Source organism: Halyomorpha halys, unplaced genomic scaffold (genome assembly GCF_000696795.3).
Source record: "Halyomorpha halys isolate HHAL.00 unplaced genomic scaffold, Hhal_1.1 Scaffold360.1, whole genome shotgun sequence".
Classification (NCBI taxonomy): domain Eukaryota; kingdom Metazoa; phylum Arthropoda; class Insecta; order Hemiptera; family Pentatomidae; genus Halyomorpha; species Halyomorpha halys.
Genome location: NW_027110685.1, coordinates 240,595 through 260,969, shown reverse-complemented (window position 1 = coordinate 260,969; position 20,375 = coordinate 240,595). Strand labels below are relative to the sequence as shown.

At 31.0% G+C, this 20,375-nt stretch overlaps 2 protein-coding genes across 8 annotated transcripts in view; both read left to right on the top strand.

Annotated features, from left to right (window-relative positions):
- LOC106681694 (protein chiffon) overlaps positions 1 to 4,948 on the top strand; it is a 20,257-nt gene extending 15,309 nt beyond the window's left edge. For both annotated transcript variants that reach the window (XM_014422152.3, XM_067048813.1), the window contains 2 exons: positions 271 to 1,010; positions 2,784 to 4,948. In XM_014422152.3, coding sequence (XP_014277638.1) covers positions 271 to 1,010; positions 2,784 to 4,011 — 1,968 coding nt within the window. In that variant the 3' untranslated portion in view covers positions 4,012 to 4,948. The remainder of the gene's footprint in view (positions 1 to 270; positions 1,011 to 2,783) is intronic.
- A 114-nt stretch (positions 4,949 to 5,062) lies between these two features.
- LOC106681693 (uncharacterized) lies at positions 5,063 to 17,202 on the top strand. 6 transcript variants are annotated; one of them, XM_014422150.3, is made up of 7 exons: positions 5,063 to 5,322; positions 11,553 to 11,682; positions 12,064 to 12,136; positions 12,514 to 12,629; positions 12,836 to 12,968; positions 14,101 to 14,798; positions 15,827 to 17,202. In XM_014422150.3, the coding sequence occupies exons 3-7, from the start codon at positions 12,065 to 12,067 to the stop codon at positions 17,094 to 17,096; spliced, it is 2,289 nt and encodes a 762-aa protein (XP_014277636.1). In that variant the 5' UTR covers positions 5,063 to 5,322; positions 11,553 to 11,682; position 12,064; the 3' UTR covers positions 17,097 to 17,202. The 6 variants fall into 6 exon arrangements, with proteins under 6 accessions (XP_014277636.1, XP_066904916.1, XP_066904918.1 ...); XM_067048815.1 differs by lacking the exons at positions 5,063 to 5,322; positions 12,514 to 12,629 and adding exons at positions 8,670 to 8,751; positions 10,615 to 10,759; XM_067048816.1 differs by lacking the exons at positions 5,063 to 5,322; positions 12,514 to 12,629 and adding exons at positions 9,020 to 9,178; positions 10,615 to 10,759.
- The last annotated feature ends 3,173 nt before the right edge of the window (positions 17,203 to 20,375 follow it).

The following is a 20,375-nucleotide window of genomic DNA, read 5'->3' as shown; positions in this document are numbered from 1 at the left end:
CATTTATACATCAAAATATACTATTTACTAAAAAAGAGCATATTACACAATATTAACTAGTAATAATTTTTTTTGTGTTTATAATGATATTAAATTAAAATCAAGTTTTTGTCCATTGTTCACTAAAGTGTTACTCTCTGGTCCCTTCAAGGTTATGTTAGTGAGGTTCAATTGTGTTATGATTTTTAAAATAGTTAAATATTCCTAATAATTGCATTTTTATATGTCTTGCTTAATTCTTCTCTATTATAAGGTATCATTTTCTTCCAGGTTCTTAGTAATGGGCTCTCTCCATTACAAGAGAAACGGAAGAACTCTATCAGAGGAAGTGGTGGAGGAAATAGCAGCACTGTAGAGAAGAAGGACGAACCAACTGTAAAAGTAGAGCAGTCTGAAGATCATAACCTACGATCGAGGCATCAGCCTCCACGAGTTCCTTCTACTCCTCAAACTCCAAGTGCTGTCCGGAGGAACAGATTATCCAGAAAAAGGCTTTCTGTGGAAGAGAAACTCATTGAAGATAACAAGTCTTATTATAAGGTCGAAGTATTAAACTCCAAATTGAGGTCTACTGAGTTCTTTATTAATCAAAAACATATAGAGGCCAGGGTTGTGAATGATGGAGTCGTGAATGGTAACTGCACTCCTGAAAACGTTCCCGATCATATTCAACATAAGCCAACTCCAGTAGAAAACAAAGTCCAAGACAAAGAGCCTGTTGTCGTCAGGTTCAAGAAGGTGCGGAGGTCACAGTTGGCACTCTTGAGCGATGAAGCCGAGAACTTCATGTTCGGTGAATCCACCAAAAAGGAGTTGAAAAAGGATGAAGACTCAAGTAGTTCAGATTCTAGTGAAAGCAGAGATTCTGAAGGTTCCAGCATAGCTGAAGAAGTAATCCCTAAAAAGAAAGTCCGGAAACCTGTTACCAACAGTGAAGTATCTGCACTTCACAACAGTATAATAAAAGATGTACAACAACCGCAAGTGATACTCACTCCTCTTAGGCTGAAGTAAGTTTTATCATTATATTTTATAATATCCTACATTGATTGTTATTTCAACTGATAAAAACAAATAGATCATGTTGTAGTATATATATATAAATAATTGATCGTATAATTTCAAATTATGAAGGGGATGGTCATGGTTGCGGTCAAAAGAGAAATAATTAACACTATTTATTTTCGACATTTCGCCCCAGTTTGTAAAGCTTCATCAGGCTATTCAAGTATATACATTCTCGTTTTTGATTTTTTTTTTTTCTTCACTACCGATAGTAGTAGTTATGCTTTGCTTAATGCAGGAAAAAAAAAATTATTTGTCCTTAGAATATTAAATGTTTACTCGCTTTTATGTCCATAACAAATTTAATTCCCTCTGTTGTCTAATTTGTGTACAGGCATAATTGGCGGAACCCTTGATTCCGATTTTGTTGTAATTTACAGGTTTTGTGCTGGTTAGTTCTGTATTAAATTTTTCTGATCCCTCTACTATTTTCATTTATGCTTGTGTAAAGCTATGTTCCTTGTTGCATATAATTTTTTTAAAATCCGCTCATCCAATTTAGCTGAACTTTAAAGATTAGTTCAAAATGGATCCAGTACAAATTTGATCAGTTTCTGTTAACTGCTTTCACTTATGCGTGTGCATATATATTTTACTCGGTACACCTATACTTCGAAAACGGCTCATCCATTTTAGAGGAAGGTTAGGGATTTGTTTTCTTTTCAATACTACATTTTAGCAAATTTCATGCCCGACTTTTGCTTATGTACAAGCTAGTGTATTTTCCTCCACACATATTTCAAAAATGGTTCAATGTAATGGATTAGTGTAGATTCGATCAAAACTAGGTTTTATTAAATTCCATCTACTACTTTCACTTGCTTATGCGAAACACAAATTTCCTGAATATACTTATGTTTCATCAACAGCAAGTTATAAGAGACTTCAGTAGACAGTTCAATTTTATACATTATTAGTAGTGTTTACGTCAACCAAAATATTGCTTATATGTATGTGTATGTACACATCAGAGTTTTTATTATGCACTAATAATTTTAAAAAGATTTTTTGAAAAATTCTAAATTCTTGCCTGCAATGTCGTGATTGTGAAATCTTTGTTTCCATTAAACAGATTTTTAATAAAAAATTTTTTTTTTAAATGAGATGCTACCTCATCCACTATAAGCTGAGGGATTGGACTATTATTGGGCATATATTTTCCCTCTTTATTGTTGAAGCCATCTTGAACGATCATTATACAAATCTTATTGTTGACTGGAGCGGGATAGCTCAGAGAGTAAGGCACTGAGCTACTAACTCCTTAGCCCAAATTTGAATCCGGTAGATAATTATTTATTCTGTCCTCTTAAAGTGGGTACCCTTAATTGGGAAATCCTGACGGTTGAGCGTGATCTTGAACAAATAATCTTCTTGTATAACCGTTCTAAAACGAGTACTTCCTTACAAAGTTCTGAACTTGTGACCCTTCATGGGTTGTAGCAGTTGAGATTTATTTATTTATTATCATTTTATGGTACTTGTTGTTTTGTTCAGTTATCTTCTTTTTTCCTTTTGTGGAATTTTCCCATTATCAAGTATATCAATCACTTGATGATCCCATGTTACATTTTAAATAATAACTTTCCAGAAGTAAATATATTGAATTTTGATAGAAAAGTCCTCACTTGTACTGTCTTTGTTATATTCTAATAGTGACAGTATCCTATCCATACTCTTCTGTATTATTGTTTCTATACAGCTATACTTTTCTGTTCCAGATCACCTCGTAGAGTGCCTTCTGCTGTTGATCTCTCCGAAGAGGGCAAAGATGAAGTGTCAGAAGATGATTCTGATATGAACCTTGACAGTATTAGTTTTACATTCGAAAACCCCCCTAAAAATGATCCTTGGAATGAAACCTTAAAGAGGAGAGTAGAAGGGAGAGATATGTTTTACTATCCCCATTACCATAATTATCCAAAAGTTGCTTTGCCTTGTGAGTATCCAGTATCGGAAAGGTTTAAGCTATTAGCTGGTAAGAAAGGTCCAGGTTTTGGTAAGCGAAGAGACAGGTTCCTTAGACTTTTGGATGAAAGCAAGCCGAGGAAAAGTCCTAGGTGTCATGCATCAACTCTTGCCATTATGTCTAGTCTAATGCGGAGAAGACCTATCAGGGAATGCACCAGCAATCCTGACTTCACTTACGAAGAGGAGTCGAGATCTTCATTGCCTGAAACGATAGAGTCTTCATCATCTGCTTCCGAGATCCGAACGGTGTTGTCGATTAATGGTGATTGTAATCAGTTGCCTATTGATCCCAATGGTGATGTATATGCTATCGCTTTAGCAAGGTTAGCCTGTGGTGAAACATCAAACTTGCACGTTGGATCTGGCCCATGTTTGCCAGTCAGTCATATGTTCTTAGAGGATCCTTTACCTGACATAGGAATAGATTTGAAACCTGGTCTGTCGATTCCCCTCGAGTCCATAATTAACCAACAGCATAACTCTAACCAGTTTCCACGTTCTTTAGATATGGATTTCCGATTTCTAGAACCTGATAGAGATTCTGGTTCTGATTGTTCCGATTTAATCGGTTTCTCAGATGACGGTCGTGGAATAAGTGGACGGCGGAGAAAGAGGAAGAGAAATTTGACGGGTTGGCCAATAGAAAAACCCAGAAAGAAAGTGATCAAGAAAGAAGAGGAACCTCCGCCTGTGGCACCTTCTATCATGATAAAATGTGAGCCATGTGAAATAAAGCTGGAACCGATGTGCCCTGAGGTTTTGCAGCAGCTCACTTGTTCAGTCAAACATGAACTACCTACGTTCAATGGAGCGGAGTCACCTTTAGTTCCAGTGAAGAGAGGTCGTGGACGACCGAGAAAATATCCTCCTCTTCTCACCGCTGTGACTCCATTGTCTCCTGCAACCAAATCCTCTCCCATCAAAACCAAACAACTTCCAAGATTTTCTTTCACCCCTCGGAGGTCCTGCATTAAATAAATTGTTAAAAACTTAATCCATTTTGACCCGAAAGCTTCCCACTAGTCACTTAGGAACATAAAATGGTGTGGGTACAATATAATCAATAATGCAAGATATAATCTGTTTTATATAAGTAAAGAATATGCAATTTTTAAAGTTTTTGTAAACCTATTCATAAAATGTTGATTGTAAATACATTTTTTGTTTGTTTTTAATATTTTTTTAATGTTATTTTTTATATATATAATTTATTACGGCAGCCATGCCTCTGTAAATATTTATGTTTTCTGTTGTCCCTTTTTCATTATGTATTTATTTTCCAGTATTTTATAACAATGTATTTATATAAATATATACATATGAATCTATGAAAAAGAAAGGAAACTATATATGTATTTAAGTTTTGTATTATATTAGGTTAGCTGTACAGAGTAAATTTTAGATTTACATATCTTTAAGAAGAAAAACTATTTTCCCTTTTGTAATATTTGTACATAAAATATATATATATAATACACATTAATTTGTTAATCAGAGACGAGTGTTTTGTACAATGAAGGAGGAATCTCTTATATAAAATATAGCAGTTAGAAAGAAGAAAGTAATTTGGTGAATATATTATTTGTTTTCTTCTTTGTATAATAGATCCAACGGTTACATGCTTTAAAGAAAAGATGTAATTTTATATATTTTATTATTTTTAGTACTAATGATTTTTTACATTTGTTCCAAATCTATTTAATAGAATTGTCAAGTTATTTGTAGTGGCTAAACTGTATACTTCCATGATGTCTTTTACCAAATGAGAGAAAAATATATTTATTTATTAACTATGGAGCTTTAGACTTTTAAGATTGCTCTTCTGCTGTTCCTATTTTGTATGAAAATATGTTATTTTTTATCATATACGTAATAATGATGTCAAATATAAGAAAAACACTTTTGCAATTTTTAATTTTAGAATTAACTTCTTTTCTTTTCATTTATCATAAGTTTATTATTAATTCTAAGATGAGTTATTTCACAATGTATGAACTCAGTAAATACCCGAATCTATAATTATTTGTTTTCAAGTTACTTTTTTGTTTATAAACAATACTAATGCAGTCAATTACAAGTAGTTATCTTCACTTATTTAATTCACTGTAGTCTTGATAACCAGTCAACTTGAAAACTAACCCTAATCCTATCCATTAGGTCTAAGCAAGTCTTAGTTTTTGGCAAGTTTTTAGTAGTTATTGATTCTTACTGTTTAAAAAACACCATCATTCAGAAATTAATTAGAGACTAATTCATTTTACATCTTTGACTGCAGTAGTTAAAGTGCAGGTAAATTTGTAATAATTCTTGTTTTTTTTGTTAATATAAAGAAAATATTTTGTTTCGTTTAATCATAACTTGTTTTCAAGAACAAGGATGAATTTTTCTTTTACACTATTATAATATTGCCTCTTTGCTTGAATAATTTGATTTGACCAAACAATAGAATTACTTTATTTTTATTTGACATATTCCATAGAATGTACTGTCGACTTTTGACAACCCTAATAGTTTAGGAACAAGTGCATTTCAAAATAAAATAAAATTTTTCATATCAGATCTACTATCCAATCCATGCAGTGAAGTATACTGTTGACTTTTCATTTTAGCAACAAATATTGGTGTTTTTCTGATACATTTAATATATATTTGAAATGGGTTTGTTTGGTTTATTTTTGTCCTATTTAAGTGATAACACTTTAAGGAACTTATTGAGAGAATACCAGTTACTTGTTTCAGTGTTGTTTGAATGTACACTAAATTTTATCAAGCTTGATGCCTAGTTTGATTTTTTTTCCTTGAGATTCAGCTTAAACCTTTTGCTTTCAATTGATCTGTTCAACTTAATGAATGATAATATCTTTAATAAATTTCCTAACATCTAGTTTAGAAAGGAAACTGGTTTCTTATATTTAGGCCTGGGTAAGAACTACCAATTTTGAAATGAGACTTGTGTTATTGTAATTTGTAATTGCATAGGAAAAATGAAGAAAACATATTTCTGGTTGTTTCTTAATGCAGGAAAATTAATTCATTTATTTTGCTTATTGGTAAATATTTTGCTTCAAAGTTAGAAGTGTTTACAGTCAAAATGGACTTTTTAATTTCTTAAATACCACGTTTTCTGATCAAAACTTATCCATTTCCAGTTTAGGAATTATGGTTGAACCAAATTTCCTATTGATTTGTACAGAAAATGCGAGTTTCCATGAAAACAAGTAGCGTGGAATACTTTTTTACTACTCTTTCAATCGATATGAGACTTCAGTAGGGCGGTTATAATGTAGTATCGATACTTTTTGTGTAATAATTGCGATACCAGTTTCCATTTGATATTGGGATTTTATCTTTTGCCCTGTTTTCGATCCGAAACGAACCTTTTCGACCATTTCCTTTGGATTACAGATTGAATCTCTTTTCGTGAACTTTCTAACCATGTAGGTAGTATATTACAAGATACCTGAGCAGTTATTAGTCTATTATTTTGATTTTCTTTCTAAAAATAGCATCGTAGAGAGGAAAACTACCTCATAAGGAACAAAACTCTTTTGAAGAATAACCCTAAATGTAAACGCATAATTAGTTTACAGATTTTCTCTTTCTTTTCATTACTTTAGATATGTTTAACAATGAGCCGACAGGTATTAGAGAACCTCGAGGAAATTTGTGTGATATTTTTTTAAGGTGAGAATGATCTGTTAGGAAAATAAAGCGGTGATGAGAGCGATTTCGATATCGACTATAATTATGATTTGGACGAAGACATTTCTGAACTAAATTATTAAGCATATTCAAGAAAAGGAGTTTCCATAAACTGGAACTCAAGAAAAGGAGCTTCCATTAACTGGAACTCAAGAAAAAGATAATAAAAGTACCGACTCCCAATAAGCGTAACAAATCTCGGGAATCCATTTTCGTTATAGAAATGGAAGGTGAAGAAGATTTAATTAAAGGAAGAAATGGGTTTGAATGGAGCTATGAGTTAAAAAAAAATCCCTGGACGTAATATTGATTAGCTGCACTCACACTTATGTGGGATTCAGACCTTAAATGATACCCGAGTTTTTACAGTTTTTGCTGAATAAATATCGTTGACAATACTTTTTGTCCACCTAAAATAGTAGGATTCTTGTCTTTACTTAGTTTTATTGCCACTTATGATCATACCCTGGTATTACGTTGTAAAATACTTGTTCAAGGCCTTCCCTTATCTTTCTCTACATTTATTGAGGGATCTTTGCACAATACATCTCCTCCATGATTCCATTTTCTTCAGTTGTTCCATATACTTGAATTATTGATGTCTTTTACACAGTAAGTTGTTTATTTGATACTATAATCCGTGAAGATACAGGCTCTTAATCTTCCTGTTTTATTAACATTGCTGGAATCAAATTAAGACGACTCCTTTTGTGGCGCAGTTTCTTCTAGGGTTTCTAGGATTATAGCTAAACATATTCATTTCTCAGTTCTTTTCATTTTTACTTTATAGATACCCAGAAAATCGACTTTGTACCGTTGAATTACTTCCAATAGTTGGACTTCTTTTCCTGTTAATGTCTTAATGTTCCAGTTTATTAGTCTCGTGTCGATTTCCTTTACAATTAATTTTCGTTTTGACAGTCTGTTTCCAGCCCTGAATCTATAAGACTCCTCTATGAATGATTTGCTCGACAGAAAGGGCCCGTTATCTCGTTGCAACAGTTCTCCTGAAGGCCCATGGTGGAAAGGCTGGTGTAAGGATATGCGAAGGAAACAATAAGGTAGAATGACACCAAGGTTAGGTAATTAACATGAGTAGATAAAGTAAGTAAGGTGATTATTCCATCCCTAATCGAGGAGTTGGGAGAAATCAGGATCTCACGTGGGTGGGTTTTTTTCTAGAACCTTGACCTTTGTTATTCTCTGGGGTTGTTTAAAACTATCTACTTGTTATCCAAACACTTTACTTTTCTAGAATAAAACGGAGGAGAATGAAAGAAAGATACCGCTATTCCACTACCTTGAGGTAATAGCCTCATCTAAGATGGCATCTGGAACAAGGAGATAACTAAAGAGGCCGAACATTTAGCACTTCATATAAACTAGAAATTAAGCTAATATTTGAGTTTGGGGTACACCAATGGTTTTTTTTATGACCCCTTTCCTGATAATTTCTGACATACAGAGGGGGGCTAGGATTATTATCCTATTCTGAATGTAGTAGAGGATCCAGTTTTTATTTCGTGGGAACGCCAAAAAATAAAATTCTACATCCCCAGATCAGATTCGAATTGGCGTCGCTGAATTCGCGAGGTAATCAAAGTTGGCATCCTAACTCTCTCGGCTGCAAATGGCCATAGATACATCTATGTTCAAAAATGTCATAGGTTCATACTACAGATTAGTACATAAGAAAACAGATTTCCTAAAGATTCTTCTAACAATTTTTTTACATGAGCCTTTAAAAAGCCGGTGATGCCAAAAACTTCAATTCTGAAACTAATGAAGAAAAATTTCAATCCTAAATGGCCAAATGATACTAATTCGTCTTATTCATAACAGCAATGTGAAGTTTAGCTAATGTGGCTTGAAAACAAAATAGAATTTCAAGTTTAATTGACCTTCTAATTTATAAGAGTAAGAAGCATATTCATGAATAAACCTTTACAAGCATATGGAAATATTTTCTATCTATCATACCTATAAGAAATTATGTCGTTTAATTTCTAGCATAAGGTAAGTACCCATACTTAAACTGTTTGCTAGTATAATAAAATCATGTATTTAAAATCTTTACTATAACTGGCTTTTAATCAAATACGCCAAAACGTAAAAGCCTTAGGTTAGTTAACCAATAATATGCATGAAAGGCTTTTATGTTTTATTTCAATAATAATTAATGAAATATAAACATAGACCTTTTTTGTATGCATGAATGTCTATAATTACAAAAACAAGCTTTTGAAATCGAAATGCATATTCAATCTCTTGTTTTGAAAGAACTAGTCGTTCGTGAGATTTAAGATGTCTTGTGGAAGAAGTTGTAGGTTAAATTGTTAAATGTTATTGTTGGTTTTTGTTTACATTTATCTAGTAAAACTTGATTTCATAGTTCAGTTGTAGAACACATCAGGATCTTATTATTTTGGGCTTTACTTTACAGGTACGGTTTTACTTCATAATTACTTAACTAAGAAACAATTTTTTTCTTCCTGCATACAACCTGTTAATGTGCTGATGTAATTCTCCTGCTCTGCAATGTTTTAATGTAAACCTAATTTCTAGTGTTTTTTTAGTTATACTTATTAACGGAAGATATAACTTTTTGCCAGGAAAAATTCCCTTCTTCTTATTTAATGCTTTAGAAAATTTTTATTTATTTAGTATTGGGATTGGGTATTCGTACTTACATTTTTGATTCTTTTACATTGACACTGCTTATAATGTAAAGTTTTCTATATGATTTAAACAATTTAAGTAACTTATAAATTACATTTAGTATAAATCAAAACATTTAAGTTGGCAATGACCTAATTACAAGTGTTTAAGTAACTTTTGGGTGTGTATTATGAAATTTATGTATTGTTCAGGATTAAATTCATTAATGAATAATACTTCTTGATACTTTTTAATTATGTCTTGAACTTTAATGTTATTATAACTAGAACTTTCTATAGTATCATTTCATTTTTATCTAATGTTGAATTTATTTCAATATCTTAAAAATGCTTGGTATCTACATAAGTGTGTTGTGTTTAAATTAGTGGAATTTCCCATTCATTGTACCATTTTGATTTTAGGATGTAATCTTTCAGTGACATTATATTTTTAAATTATTGTTTGGTGTTTTTGCTGTTGATTACTTCTGATAATTTTATGTTGGTCTCAATTCTGCCACTTTAACTCATGATGACAGTTTAGAGTGAGATTCCTAAACATAACCATCAAGAGATGTGTTAATTACTATACAAAGTGTGGATAGAGACTTCATTAAATGGAAATCATATATTTTCTTGTATGATTTTACTCCAAGTATTTAATAAAGAAACAAAAGAGAAGTTTACATATCAGAACTTGTGGATTTAGTGAAAGCTTAAAACGTTAACAAAACAGTAAAACAAATCACTCATTTTATAAACAGTATAATGGGAATTGAAGTACCTTTAATATTATGAGCTAAATACTATAGACAGTTATCCTAAATATAGTGAAGTAGTTCACAACTAGATTAAACAATTATTATATTTATAAATTTGTTTGTGGACTATATATTTGATGACTATGTTTATTATTCATCCTTCTTTTCAAATTTTTGGTGAATTTGAAGAAGAAACTTTTGGTTTGATTTTTATGTTACCATTTCCTCTTGATTTACCATTTTTTATCAATTCCGTTTCAGATTAACAGATACTTAGTTCAGTATGATATTTCAAAATTGTATGTGGCATGATTCTAGTTAATATGAACTTATTGGTTATTAAATTAAGCTTTTAATATTACATTTCATCGCTCATGCAGTGAAACCTGTTAAGTCTGAAAAAATCATTAACCTGTTTTTTTTAACTATTTAAATTAAAAAAAATAAATGCATCATTCTAGAGACATGTGGTAGTAACCATTAGATTGTAGCGGATCACTAGGAAGTGGAACTTCAACTAGTTTGTGCACCATCAAGCCACATCATCCCTCTGCCTTTATAGAAAATCATTTTTGTCAAACACGAACATAATTAGTTGTAAAACTCGTGAGTATTTTATATAAGTATGTTATATATTACCTTTACTTAAAATAAACTAAAAGACAGAAATTAACTGATTCACACAAAAATCAATTATGATTATAGAAACACCTCTGGTCATTATTTTTAGTTATGAATATTTCACCTTGCAGTTTCTTGAGAGAACTAAGGCAAAGTTGGTTCTTTTGATTTTTCCGGTTTGACTACTGTGATAGATCAGTACATTTACGTTTACTCATTTTGGAACATGTGAGTTTTGAATTTATCTTTTTCTAAACCCACTTCTTTTCTTTTACTTGATACTGCCAGAATCATCGTTGGTCTCACAGTTCCCTGTAAGAACTGACCGTTCATCCGCTCCTACTGTGGATTTATTATCTATGCAGACCTGATGCTTCATTTCACCAGAATTTTTTATTCCCTTGATGTCTGTGGTTTGATCCCTCCATTCCTAAACTTCATCTCTTAGCCCCTTGCCAATTGTGCTCGAGAATCATCATTGTCATCTTGGCTCTACTGATTACCCATAGTGATTCTTCCTTGCTCTCTCTTATCGAAACCTTTTTGTGATGTCTAATGCAGTAGTCTGTTCACAGGCTAACATTTTCGACTGTATTATTGAATACCTATATAATTTTTCTGACTTCAAAAATTCTTTTGAAAGGTCCCTATAATGGTGTGTTCTTATTCTTATTTATAATTATCTTATTCTATTTAAAATTAAAAATTTTGGACTTATGAGGTATCACAGCTCAAGCGAAGAATCATGTTTTTTTAATTGTGCAAAATTTATTTTCAGGATCTTTACCTTATCTGATTATATGAAGATATGAGGACAGCTAATTTGATTTAGCATCGTGTTCCTGACCATTCTGTCTTCTCTTAAGATGATTCTGTGGCTACCTTATCCACAGGCATGACTGACAAAGGTGATAAATTTATATAAGTATATATATATTTTTTTTTGTATCATACTTTGAAAAAAGAAATGCATTAAGAATAAGGTATCGAAAAAAATGAATAAAATTTCTGTTTTTTTATGCAGAGAACCTTTTGCTGCTTTTATTGTCCTCATTCCGAGGAATGGGTTTTGATTAATGCATGTCAATCAAATAAAATCAATTTTTAATGTTTTTTCAGAGATTGTGTGAATTCCATTAACCATAAGTAATGAAATGAATATAATATATTAATGTGTTCCAATTTGAAAAACATTTGAATATTCCTGGCCTAACTTTTCATCTTCATAGTTATTACATTGTATTTATTTTCTGTCATGGAACATTTCACTGGAGATAAGTTTTTTCTAGGATGTCAAGGAAATCGGAGAAGATTGGAAGGGATGTGCGTCGTGGTAAGGATGAAGAAAAAGGATACTGTCAGGTATGTATTTGTTGTTCTGTCATCTTCAACAAGTTTAATGTTATGGTCATTTATAATATTATTATCATATTTAAAAATTTCGAAGTATATTTTTGGTTAAAGGGATATTGTCAAAATTTTTATTCTACTGCCAGAATATTCTATTTATTTTAAAATTTACTCTAACGATTTTTAAATTTTGTAATTTAGTATAATGGTTGTTAAACTAATCAGAGATTTTCTTCTTCACAACTTTCATTTCTGGAGTGCATTTAATTATTTTAATCGTTTTTTTTTTATTATTCAGGTTTTAACCTCTTACATTATTTCATTTTTTTTGGGGGGTATAATTGTTACCTTTTTATTAAATCAAAGACAGTGAATGTACTGTTTTTAAGGTCTGTGGAGCTTACTTCAATGATCTCACCGACCATGCAAGGTCTTGCCAGCATGGTCCATACCCACCAATACAATACCCACAATTGGAATCCATCTTCAACTATTGTGACTTAGAGTGAGTCTATTTTTTTTTTAGAAGTAGAATCCTCGAGTCTCCCTTTATCAGAATAAAATAAACTTATTTCGGTTTTCATTATTAACTGCTAAAGAATAATTATAATAACATTCTGTTTGTATTATTTAAAGAATTCTTTATCCAAATATATTTTAATATCAGCAAATATATATATATACCTTTTTAAGTTTGATATTTTTTTTCAGTGACATGGGCTGTTTAAAGAAAACATTAAAGATAGTGAAATCTCCACCGAGTGAAATATTTGAGAAACCAAGCCTGGAGTTACCCGTAGTTACTATGAATGGTCATATTCCTCGCTCAAATATCAATAAGGGGGTAAATTATCTTTGATAATATTAAAATAGTTAAGTTTTAGGTACCTATTACTTTAAATAATATGATGACATGTTAATCTTAGTCATCTTAGTTGAATACAAAGGTTGAAAATTGTTTGGTTTGAAAGTATAATTGGTTATGAAATGGATCTAATGATACCAATTTTCTTTTTTAAGTAATTATATAAATTATATTTTGATCTTAGAGAAATACAATATAACTTTTTATACTTTCAAAACATGTTATAATGTGTTTAGGTATGGTTTTGATCTTTTTCTTCAAAAACGGCGAGTTAATTTTATTTTTGACTTTGATCATCAATAAAATTACACTTTTTTTTATTGTTTTATATTTGTACAGTATTATTATCATTTTTGTTACTTTGTATTAAAAAATATATAAATCCTTCTCCACTGGAACATGTGAAGGGTCTTCGGTTCAGAACGTGGTTTGTTTGTTCTTATAATTTCTGACATACAAAGAGAGGGGGTGGGTTGTCCTACAAGTTGCCATCCTATTCTAACCAGCATGGGAAGATTAAGTTTTCATTATTTGCAATTATTATTATCTATCACAACCAGCCTCGAACACGGCCCTGGGAGATAGAAGAACAGTGCCTTGCTAACTGAACTACCCTGCTCCTTATTGCGTTTTTTTGCCCTCATAAAAATAGAATGGACCTGGTTCAAGGACTTGTCTCTGACACGAAATAATTATTTTAGGTTTTCACAAACAATATTCCATGTGTTAAAAAAAAACCTTGCATTGAATTTTATTGAAAAGTTTTTATTAAATCATGAAATTGTTCTTGAAGTTTAAAAATTTTAATACATTTGATAAATAAATAAAAAGTAATCATAATGTAAAAATAATTGTTCATAATTCTGTTCTTATGGGTTCAAAAAAAAAGGAAAAGAAAAGAAATTTTACTTAAGAAATAACTGCTGATTAAATTATTATAACTTATTACATTAACAAAATATGTCATATTTTCTATTCAAAAATTTCATGTTAGAGCAGTAAGCACAGTAAAAATTCATGATCTTTGAAGAAATATGTTGTTTACCAAGTTATTTATTTTTTTCATTTTGAGGCACAAAAAATAAATTTAATATTTCTCTTTTATTTTCAGGGACTTTACAATGGTTTCTTTTCTTCTGACAGAAGTAATTACGACAAAAGTGATGCCAGTCAAGATGAAGATGAAGATGATGATGATGATTTCTTTACTAAAGAAGAATCGAGTGATGATACGGATAGAAAGGAAAAGTCATACAGGAGACAGCCTAAAAACTCTGCGCTGGCCAGGCAAAACAGGATTTCAAGGAAGAGGTTGTCAGTAGAAGAAAAACTTATTGAAGACAATAAATCCTATTACAGGGTTGAGGTTTTAAATTCAAAATTGAGATCTTCGGAATATTTTGTAAACCAAAAACAATTAGAATCAAGGGTCAACGATGAAATTGAAAATGACAGTTGTTCCGACGAAGGAGAGTGTAGTAGGGAGGCCCAACAGCCTTTGTCTAAAAATGCGGAAAAAAGTAAAGAGCCAGTAGTTGTCAGGTTCAAGAAAGTAAGAAAATCTCAATTGTCTGTTTTAAGTGATGAGGCCGAAAGCTTCATGTTTGGTGATTCAGCTCGGAGAGAAGCTAAAAAGATAGAGTACACGAGTCCTGATGAATCGAGTGATAGTGCTGACTCGGAAACATCTAGTTCGGAAGAAGAAGAGCTCCCCAAGATAAAAAAAATGGTGCCTGACAGTGATGAAGATGGATCACCTTTTACCAAAGATATGGACTCCGACTCCTTGTCATCTCCTCCTACATTGACGTGAGTATAAACCACGGTCCAAACCTATTAATAATTTTTTTCAATAAATTTCTAAATAATAGTTACTGCAAACTTCATTAATTGTGAGCTGCATTTTTTTCTCAAATCCACTATATATATATGAAATATTTATTTTACAGATAGTTGAAGGGAAAATTTAATGTAATTTCATAAATGTATCTTTGTTTTTACAAATAAAAAAAAACAAAACTGAAAGGATTAAATCTTAAAGTTATCCAATTATAATTTTAGTTTAACAACTATTTAATGTTATAAGTAAGTAATAAGCCAAAACATTCTAGGAATCTCTTGTATATCACCATCAATGAGTGCTCTTCTGTGCAACAAATCACTTTCTGTTTTCATAATCATAATACAGGCTTAATAATCCAAAGGTTTAATGCCAACTCAACCAAAATCTGCGAGTACAGTCTTGACACAATCCTCTCACCTATGTTTTGTTCTAAACCTAGACGTTTACTCTTTGGTTTGGTATTGACATTTCAGGGATCTGTTTGTTACTAAGACCGAGAACTTTACACACCCATCTTATTCACCGAAATTCTATTATCTGAATTATTTTTATTGGGTTTTGTTTTCATACTATTTTTTTTTCTTTTTATAAAGTCAGAGATCTTTTTCTTTCTTCCATTTAGATCTTACCTGATCGCATGTCCAAACCATCTTGGTGTTATTTGTCCAAAAATGTTTTATTATATATATAAATAATTAACCATATAATTTCAAATTATGAAGAAGATGGTTACGGGTGTTGTCAAATGAGAATTAACAACTATTTTGGTTCTCTTTGACAGCTGATCATCTTCTTCCTAATTTAAAAATGTTTTATGTAGGTTCACTTAATTGTATAGGTATGCGACCTTAATTTTTAATTTCTGGATATGGCTAAAGTATTAAGATAGGTTGGAATTATGTCGTGTAATTTCTAATAATTTTCATTAATTTAGAATATGATTAATCTTAAGTTGTTATATGACTTTGTGTAACAATTTTTTTTTTTTTTTCAGGTGTGATCATGATTCTGTATCCGAGTCTGAAGAAGATATTACAGAAGATTGCGCTGATACCAATATTACCTTAAATAGTATTACTTTCTCTTTTGAGAACCCTCCAAAAAAGGAACCTTGGATAGAAACTTATAAAAGACAAGATGATGGGAAAAATGAATATCACTATCCTTACCATCATGATTATCCAAAGGTCCTTCTTCCCTTTGAATACCCTGTAGCAGAGAGGTTAAAGTTATTATCTGGTAAAAGAGTACAAGGATTTGGTAGAAGAAGAGGTCGAAGGAAAATAGATGATGGTAGAGCCCGGAAGAGCCCTAGATGTCATGCTTCAACTTTGGCTGTAATGTCAAATTTTCTCAGAAGGCCTTTGAGAGAATGTTCGAAATCTTCAGATTTTTCTTATGAAGAAGAGTCTAGGTCATCATTGCCTGATACTGTCGAAACATCGTCATCTACTTCTGAATATCGTCTAAATTCATTTATGAGTAATTCAAATTCGTTGCCAATCGATCCCAATGGAGATGTTTTTGCTGCTGCTATAGCGAGGGTGGCTTGTGGTGAAACATCAACCTTACAAGTTAGTCCTGGTCCTTGTTTGGCTGTAAATCCTGCCTTGATGGACAATCCACGAGGAATGGACATTTATTTACAACCAGGTCTCACGGTTCCTCTGGAAGCAATCATTAATCAGTATAATTCTGACACGTCATGGATGGAGTATATGGATTACTCCTCATCTTGTCATGAACAAGCTAGTGAGATTGTAACATGTTATGAACCGCAGAGTACTGAGGTTAATGATAAGACCTATATAAAAAGTGAACCTTATCACTGGCCAGAAATTCCTCTTAGAAGAAGAAGGAAGAGAATGAAAAAACAAGAAGAATCTCGTCCAGTAGTCCCACCAGTTCTTATAAAATGTGAACCGTGCGAAATAAAACTAGAGCCAATGTCTGCCAAGATATTACAACATTTTGGAGTTAAGGACGAACCAGTATTGATAAAAGAAGAATCCATATCAGTTGGGAATGAGCGTCGATTCCATTCTGTTACAGAACTAGCGCCCACTAGTGATCCTCCACCACCTATAGTCAAACGGGGTCGTGGCAGACCACGAAAGTATCCTTTGCCTACTGAATATCAATCTCCTTCTTCAGGATTCGCCACCTCGTCACCTCAACTTCCTCCTAACAATTCTTGTAATAACAAGAGCACAATTCCAAGATTTTCTTTTATTCAGAGATCTTTTATCAACCAAATTGTATAGTACAAGTGAATTGTTTATTTTTATATTTTAGTTAAAGACCTCTCTTTTTAATTTTTTTTTTTTATTCTAGTCATTAAAAAATAAATAAAAAAGGTACAGAAAGTTATATTTGTTATATATATATATATACAGATGGTTTTAATTTCAGTTACTATTTATTATTTATGAATTATAAAAGTGTATATATTTTTTTTTTTAATCTTATTTGTACATACTTAATCTTCTTTTACTGATATTTCATTTTCTGTACTTGATTACTATAAATCGAACATTTCCTCATTAATTTATTTTTCTCTATTAAGTTCTGTTCATTGAAGGATTATATTTTGTTTTCAGAAAATAACACTAATGAGAAAAAATTTTCATTAATGTAATTTTTAATTAAATATATATATATTATATATATGAAGTGATAACTGTTGTTTTGTTACTAAATACTTAAGTTCTCCTTTCAGCATCAAAAACTTTTAAATTAATTTCACAATTTAGCTCTTTAATTTTTACTTCCACTTACTTATTTATAAAATATATGATATTCGGAAATATTACGATCGTGAAAAATTTTAAAGTGAGTTTTTAATGGAAATACATGTTTCTCTGAGTCCAAATAACCGAACCTAGAAAAATGATCTCTAAGTCTTATTTGAACAATCTAACTTGAAAACGAAAAGTTGTATCAAACTGAAATTACCAACTTAAGGTTTGTGTGTAGGATAATAAAATAACTTTTCGCTAAAATCTACTCACCGAAATTCTACTTTATACCATTGGTATTGTACATTTCCTAAAAAAAGTCTATTTTTATCATATTAATATTAAATTAACTGGTTTTTACTGTGATAAATAATAAAACATAGGTAATTCAAAACACTCTTAAAAATTCAATAATTTAAGAAACAAATGGAATGAACTTATAAAACAGTTAATATAATAAGAAACGTGAATTATTACTTTATATATAATCTTTACACTTTCTTGAGACTGGTTATTATTGTTTATATAAAATTAATTTTATCCAATTAATAATTAAGAGAGATAGTTGACTGTGGAAGACTTGTATGAGGAGAAGATGGTTGGGAATGTGGTCAAAATGAAACACAAATAAGTTAATGTAACTTATTTAATTGTGCCAACGTTTCGACTAGAGTTTCTAGCCTTCATCAGGGCTGAGAACAGAACAAGATAACAACCAATAAATATAAAACATAAAAAAGAAATTGTAAACAGAATGACATAAAGTGAATAATTATAATTTTATGCAATATTGTTTCAAAACAATTTATATTTCTTTATAAGTCTGATGTCACAGCCAATTTGGGGATCCTCAATGACAATCTTAATACAATTTTAGAACCGCATAAATTTTCAAAAACTTTATGCCCAGGTGATTAATATTACCCTATTTTGTCAATTTTTCATTTTAAATTAAAACTTTTAATCACAGTTAATTTTCACTATTATAATTTACCACAATATGTTTTAGTACTACTGTTCATAATGTGAGGCATTCAAAGGGCTTTAATGTTCCTTTTACTCAAAATAGTCATACTTATTATTCTTCTATTAATAGAATTCAAAGGGAATCAAATTGTTGATTATGATTTTTTTTTTTTAAATCATTAAAAATTTTCATTATAATATAGTTTACCACAACAATATTTTTATAAATTATAGTAGTGAAAATTAACAGTGATTAAAAATTTTAATTTTTAATTTAATATGAAGAATTGACAAAATAGGGTATTGTGGACTGAGATTAATAACCTGGGCAGAATAGCCTGCATGAAGTGTTTTAAAATTGTCCTTGAGGATGGCCAAATTGGCCGAAACGTCAGACTTATAAAGAAATATAAATTGTTTTGAGACTATAAAACATTTATTTTATTTAAATAATGAATTATGACTTCAAAATATTTTTATTACTAAAAATTAATTGGACAGTAATTAAAAATCAACTTAAAATTCTATTTTTGTTCTATAGTATATAATGATTAAAAAAAACAACAAACAGTTTGATTCCCTTTGAATTGTATTAATAGAAGAATAATAAGTATGACTATTTTGAGGAAAAGGAACATTAAAGCCCTTTGAATGCCTTACATTATGAACAGTAGTACTAAAAAATATTGTGGTAAATTATAATAGTGAAAATTAACTATGATTATAAATTTTAATTTAAAATGAAGAATTGGCAAAATAGGGTAATTGTGGACTGATATTAATCAACTGGGCATAAAGTTTTTGAAAATTTATGTGGTTCTAAAATTGTATTAAGAATGTCCTTGAGGATGCCCAAATTGGCTGTGACATCAGACTTATAAAGAAATATAAATTGTTTCGAAACTAATATTGGATAAAATTAATTTTATATAAACAATAATAACCATTCTCAATAAAGTGTAAAGATTATATATATATATATTTATTGCTATTTACAAATGTACATTATAATACATTTAGTAAATCTGATCTAAGTTAAATTGGAGTGTTACAGGTGTGTAGAGAAACTACCCATTGGTAGCACTCTAATGACATTTTACATTAGCTGGTCTTGTGGCCATCTTCTTTTCAGGCGCCTCGGAGGATTGTCAGGAATGGAAGAGGATGCAAGATTTGAAACTAGGGGGTTTGAGAGGTTAGAGAGTTTATAATGGAAGGAGTGATATCTGGTTCGGGCTAGATCGGTTACATAAGGAACATTAAGGTCTTTATATATGATTTTATTTGTGACAAAGTAAGGAGCATTAAGGATTTTGGATTGTAAGGATTGAATACGAGAGGAATTCAAAGGTTTAGTGGAGCCACAAAGTTCAACTCCATATGTCCAGATTGGCCTTATTACAGTCATGTAGATCAGTCTTTGTAATGAGTTGGAAGTTTAGACCGTTTGTCTAGTAAGTGCTGTAATAGTCGAAATCGACTAGAAGTTTCCTGTCTTTTCAGTCTGGTGTGAGGATTCCAGGTTAATCGTTTGTCCAAATGTAGTTCAAGGTAGCAGATCCATTCGACAGGGGTAAGAGTAACATCATTAAATGAAACTGTAGGGCAGTCAGTAGGTTTACGGCGAAGGGTAAAGGTGATTTGATAGGATTTGTTGGAATTTATCTTAATGCTCCAATTACGACACCAATCTTCGGGGGCTGTGATATAAGATTGGAGATTTTGGGAAACAATTAATGAGTTATTATTAACAGCAAGCACACATGTGTCATCGGCATACGTGGTGAGGATAGTGTTAGGATTGGTTGGAATGTCAGCTGTATAGACGGTGTAGAGGAT

What these genes read in the sequence shown, in the direction of transcription:
- LOC106681693 (XM_014422150.3), top strand. Translation starts at nt 12,065, where the DNA reads ATGTCAAGGAAATCGGAGAAGATTGGAAGGGATGTGCGTCGTGGTAAG. An exon ending in TTCAACTATTGTGACTTAGA is followed by an intron (nt 12,630 to 12,835) that starts GTGAGTCTATTT and finishes ATTTTTTTTCAG; the next exon opens with TGACATGGGCTGTTTAAAGA. An exon ending in GCTCAAATATCAATAAGGGG is followed by an intron (nt 12,969 to 14,100) that starts GTAAATTATCTT and finishes TTTTATTTTCAG; the next exon opens with GGACTTTACAATGGTTTCTT.